At 42.9% G+C, this 6,000-nt stretch overlaps 1 protein-coding gene across 2 annotated transcripts in view; it reads left to right on the top strand.

The window, feature by feature from the left end:
- Positions 1-4,305: 4,305 nt before the first annotated feature.
- Positions 4,306-6,000, top strand: part of galntl6 (polypeptide N-acetylgalactosaminyltransferase like 6) — a 103,827-nt gene continuing 102,132 nt past the window's right edge. The window contains exons 1-2 of one of the 2 annotated variants that reach the window (XM_023799189.2): positions 4,306-4,624; positions 4,948-5,198. In XM_023799189.2, the coding sequence (XP_023654957.2) occupies positions 5,073-5,198 (126 nt within the window). In that variant the 5' untranslated portion in view covers positions 4,306-4,624; positions 4,948-5,072. Of the gene's footprint in view, positions 4,625-4,666; positions 4,746-4,947; positions 5,199-6,000 lie in introns of those variants that run through there. The other variant, XM_023799190.2, reaches the window with a different exon arrangement.

The following is a 6,000-nucleotide window of genomic DNA, read 5'->3' as shown; positions in this document are numbered from 1 at the left end:
ACCATTCGAGCTGGTTAATGTCAACGAGGTTCGGACCCGTATTGGTAACAAAGGCGCAAGTTGCGCAACGCGGAAAATTACGACGGCGGCGCCTCGAAACCGGTGTCGAATGCGATTAGCGGGCTTGTCGGGACGGGCGGCCGCTTTCAGAGCCCGGCCGGTCCGTTCACATCAGCACCATCTCTGGTGCCTTATCTCTCCGTCCCGCGCACAGAAGAAAAAAATCACAAAGGAAAAAGTCTGTTTGCTCTTTTATGAATTCCGATCAGAAACAGGGGGTCCTCGTGTCTCCTTGGCGATGAAAATAGTTTTGTGCGTGTGTACTCAATTGATTTTTCCCCAAAATTAATTGCATTTCCCGTCTTTCTTCTGAAGTGGATGAGAACAGCAAGTGTTTAAGATGTGTTGGGTTTCGCAAAATCGTCTCAAGCTGCCCCTGTCCCTGTTAACGGGGTATTTTACCCAGATTTCTTTAGTATAATGTCCTGTCCAAGAAACATAAAGCTGTTAATGTATACAATACGTGATATGTTTAATTAGGCACATTTTCCGTGGCACTGATAACAAATAGCTTTTTTCTGTTATCGTTGTCAGAATGTTGTTTTGCAGAAGTTAAATTGCCGTCAGAGACACAGCAGCTGCAGGCTCCCTGTCAGATCTGTTCTCTTCACAAGCCTGGCTGATTAGCCGCGCTTAATTACGATTAAGCACAGCCGCTCAATGCTACTAGATTATGGCTAAATCATGTCACATTCTACAGTGGTTTTAGATGTTGGCGATATACGACTAATGAACAGCCGAGGACGTCGGCAGAGAGTCTGGAACGGTGGCCGATCCTTTGAAATCGTGCCTTTGGTTCCAAAAAAACAAACTGATGTGCTTCTTAATGGATTTTGTTTGGGGGAAATGAGCACTTGTAGTTACTGCGGGCTACAGCTCTGAGTGAAACACCGAAACTTTAGCTCACAGGTTGAGTTGTTTAGCTGCTGGACGCAAGCTTTAAGAATCACGGAACAGATTTATCCTGCTATGCAGTGGCACTCTGTCCAAGGTGACCTGTGTCTCATGTCCCTGTGCATTCTGGGATAGGTTCTGAGTTCACCACAACCCTCTTCTGGAAAATCAGTATGGAAGACAAATGGATGGGTAACATATTAGCATTACCCATCCACTTCAGTGCATAAAGATACTAAGCTATATCTCCCCATACAGAGACACCATTTTTTCTTTCTGGCAGTGGCCAATACCTCCCTAGGAGTTCTGTCAGGAACCTTTTGACTGGTCTAAGGGGGCAAATGGTGCACTGACCCAATCTGGCAATGACTCAAGAGAATAGTCCTCATCTACTAACTACTTCCTAGCACCCAATAATTATGAACAAAATCTCCATAGTGTTTAGCATATATGAATCCTAACAGAACTGTCCTGTAGTGCCCCATCCTTCTTTTCTTGGGGTGATAGATGACACCACGCCTTCATAATAGATCACGCAGCAGAGATGCTGAATTTGCCGCCTGGTTGGTGATGATGGAATGTATGGAATTCCAGGTTCAAGCCCAACCAATCGAGCCCAGGACCAATTGCGGAAATCACTGAAATCCATAAAACAACCATCGCAACATTTAGGGGTGAGTTTATCATTTATGGGGCCCCACTAAAAAAGTTACATGTTTCAGAGACTAAACAACCAGTGAGTAGAATCAGAAGACTGCACCAAGGCTGGATGGTTAGCTGAACGAGCATGTTCTAAATAAAGAATGTGTTTATTTGATATTTAACGTAGTGACAGTTTGGGGCCAACAGGGGGCCCCCAAACCTTGGGGACGCCACACAAATATTAGTAATGGTAAACACTTCCCCTGGCAACATGCTAACCCAAATGAAAATGGACTTATACATTTCCCTGTGTTTTTTATCGAATGCACATTTTTCCTTGTGTTTTTTAGAAAAACCTATAGCTTTCGTATGTTTGTTGCTTATCTTCCCTGCCCGTCTTGTTAGCAAGCCATCTGGAGCGATCCACATCTCACGCTCCCTATAAAATATGGATACTGAATACCAAAACAAGCTCATTTTTTCCCTGAATTATTATGAAAACGGCGGGGTACTTTGGCTACCACAACAGGCTCACACCTCCAGGGTGGTGTGTTATAGACCTGTATTTGTTTAGTTTGTGTTGCCCCTGTCTGGGTGCCTTTCCTTGCACAACTCCCGTAAATTTTGCCTCTGAATCACTCATAGCGCGAGATTGTTTATGTTAAAATATATTTTGTCTACTACAGTTAATCTATGTATGTTTGTGTACGAATGACAGAAGTAGGTTTAATGTTGTGTATACCTTAAGAGGTACATGTCATGATGTTATTTTGAACTCATGATTTATTTAATGGGGGGGGCGCACTGTCGCCTCACACCTCTGGGACCCGGGTTTGAGTCTCTGCCATGGCTCCATGCGTGTGTGAGTTTGCACGTTTTGCGTACATCGTTGTGGGGTTTCCTCCAGGTACTCCAGTTACCCTCCACAGTCCAAAAACATGCAGAGGTTAATTGGAGTTACCAAATTTCCCGTAGATGTGCATGTGTGAGTTTATGGTGTGTGAGTGTGCCCTGCGAAGAGCTGGCGCCCCATCCTGGGTTGTTCCCTGTCTTGCTCCCGTAGCCTCGTGATAGGCTTCGGACCCCGCAATAGTGATTAGGACAAGCAAGAAAATGGATGGATGGATTTATTTAATTTAACGTAATTCTGGTTGTCAGCCTGCTATGAGGTCTATTTTCACATAATTTCTGACGCCATCTATTGGTAGACTCTTGAATTTAAAAACAAAGCCCCAGAAGACAATTCACTTCAGCAGTGTGCGCCTTTGGGATAATTTATCGACGTTAGCCGAATGTGAATATATGAGTACACAGAATACGGGTGAACATTTGTGATTTGCCAGCCAAATATTTTTCTTCTGTCTTTTAAGATCAAATGAGCAAACACGCACGGTTGTGCCTTTATATACTCTGTGACTATAGGCCTATCATATACACAGTCGTATATTTAGTTTGAAGCCGATCTCTTGCGATTCAACCCACAACATTAACAGGACTCTGATCAAAACTCATGTGTCAAAAACGTATACTTCATGCTGTACGTTTTAAAAAAAGTTTATACAAATATCGCACACTTTCTACCTGCAACAGATGCAGTGCTACTTGCGGATAGGTATGATTTTAAATGATGCGATGCGGTTTATAGACTATATTAGAGCATTGTTTATATGCGGATTTAGCCATGTATTAATAGATCCGCCGTGGTCTGCTTTACCCTAGAGACACGCCGTGTTCAGACAAATACATAATCTCTGTGTGCGATTCATAAAATGCAATTCTGATCCCATCTGTCTCGTTTTAGTTTTTCCACTCAACTAAAAAATGGATTTGTATCGCATAAATTTGTATGATGTGTCCCTCAAAGATATGTATAAGTATTTTATAGACCTATTATATACTTATATAGCGGATATTTGTTTTCTAAGGAATGCAGGTTAATCCTGCCCGATCTTAGGTTACAGAACAAGCATATGCTTCCACTAACTTGAATCAGCAAGAACGAGTGACGACCTGATATTCGACAGATCCGCTTGTCTTTGGTTAATACAATTGGATGTGTTACAGCAGTGTGGGTTATTCGATAATGTAAAAAGTTTGTTGCAAAATAATGTCACTGATTTATGAAAATTTTAAATATCGTGAAAATGTGACCGAATGACGTGCACGTTTGGCTCCAATTAATACGATTTAAAAGAAACTGGGATTACACTTAATCCGCACGCAATTTTTTACTCCAGCTGAGAGCACCTGAATGCGTTTGGAACAATAGGCACAGCCATGTATAATCACGTTAAACTTTAATATTTTAATTCTACCATACATATCTCATGTAGGCTTATTTATAATAAAATTAACTGAAAGAAATCAAAGCATGTATTTTTCTGGATTATATTGGGGGATGGGGGATATGAAGGCGTGTATTTGTTTAATCTCCAAGAAACATGTTGCATTTTATCTAAAATATATCCCAACACAATGCATTAACCATTTTTACCTAAAAACCTTGCATTATGTAGCCTAGGCATTTTAGGGTATTTTCTCGCTTAAATGGCCAAAATTCGGCATCAGTCCCGACAAATGCCATCAAGGGCCAGTCACGGTATCCACGCATGCAGCAGCAGGACAGCGGTGCCATGCACGAAGGGACCCCCGCGTGTCCCGCGCCTCCGCTCCGCTGCGCGAGCGTCCAGGATGTCGCGCTGCTCCCGCGCGGTCCACGTGGTTTGCGGCCGCAATATGTGAACCTTGGGCTCGTACGGAAGGGGGTGGGGGGATGATACCTCCTTATGTGCAAGCAATGCAGTTCACCGGCTTTCCTCCGGAGTCGGTCGCGGAGAGCGCAAGTCCAACTCAATTTTGCATTCGTGCGCGTGTGCTGGCAATAAAAGGAGGGCAAGGTTTTTCTGTCCGATTATTTTGTACAGACGTCTATCAGATTCATGTTTGCAAGCAAGACATCGTGTCATTGATGAGGTGGACGTAAACATCTGTCCCGATTTTAACAACGCCGAGCCAATGAGCCTGAATTGTAAGTGTTATTAGATGATCCGTATGCTGATCTGTGTTATGTGTTTGTGTCCGTGCTGCTTGAGTCCGCCGTCTGCTGCCAAACGCACGCTTTTATTAATCAGACCATGCTTTATGGCCAAGTACGTATGGATGGTTTTTATTTAATGTTTTATACGTGGTTAAAATAAAACGATCAACGCTACGGTCCCGACACGTATATATACAACAGAATAGTCACGTTGCATTTTCGCAGTTGTAGTTGGAATAAGGATAAACCCATATTTCTCTAATGTCTGTATTGTGTTATTAACCGGGCTGACGGGTGCTGTTTTCTGTCTTTAGGTGAAAGTTTGCCGGCAGTTTCCCTAGAAGGTAGCTCGCCCGTCTCCTCCAGGAATTCCTAAGGAATAACACGTGTGGAAAACGGGAGACTCGGGATTCCGCCCGAAACGACGCGGCTCTCCACGATGAAGAGGCGCCAGAAACGTGTGCTGCAAATGGCATTCTTATCCACCGTAGCTCTGATTTTCCTGCCCAACGTTGGTCTTTGGTCCTTGTACAAGGAGAAGTACCTGATGAAGACCGGCGAGCAGGTACGCTGATGGCAAACCCCGTGAGAAAAGGGATTGTTTTCTAATAGTCTGGGTGATTTGATGTGTGTGACACTGACTTAAAGGAACGATCCAGGTAATTATGGATGGATTGATGGGTCCCTGCAGTCCACAGATCGCTGCCTGTCCGCTGGGCAAAGTTGTGTTAATTGTTTTCTGGGTGTCAGTAGGCTAAATGTTACCCCACCGTAACTCTATGGTACTCTGGGTATGAGTGAATATTCCCCATCGTGGCTCTATAATACTCCCGTATTTAATAAGTGTAATACCAACTCCCAGACTTAGGCCTATTAATCCTAGTCTGAATATTGTTTTCAGAAGTGGTGCTTCAGGCTCTGTGAACAAACTGTTATTTTAGAGTTTGTGTATTTAAACACTGTGTAGCCAGCCTTTGGATTGATATTTCGGTTTCTGACATTTTAAAAACTGAGGGTCGCATTACATTGAGCGCACGTGTTGGCCATCGTCGTGTGCTTAATATTTTATAATGGAGCAATTTATAGAAAATGGATCGATAACGTTTCTGTACAATTTATAAAAGTATGACGGGTCTTGGGTTTGTTAATTCAATCTGGTTGTTGACAGAAATTGGCTGGTCATTGTACTCTCTGACCAAATCTGGTGATTTTTAGATTTGCATTTTAACTTAAGGTTTGACTCGTGTTTTCTCTAGAAATTGCAGTTTAGGTAGTTTTTTAATCCAATGCGCTTGATTTATGACCAAAGAGAGTACTGGTTGTCCTGTTTGGATGTTAACCTGTATAAAGTCCATATCTTTTGACAT

The sequence above is a fragment of the Paramormyrops kingsleyae genome, chromosome 25 (genome assembly GCF_048594095.1).
Source record: "Paramormyrops kingsleyae isolate MSU_618 chromosome 25, PKINGS_0.4, whole genome shotgun sequence".
Taxonomy (NCBI): domain Eukaryota; kingdom Metazoa; phylum Chordata; class Actinopteri; order Osteoglossiformes; family Mormyridae; genus Paramormyrops; species Paramormyrops kingsleyae.
The sequence above is the reverse complement of the archived record's forward strand: the minus strand, read 5'-3'. Positions and strand labels throughout refer to the sequence as shown.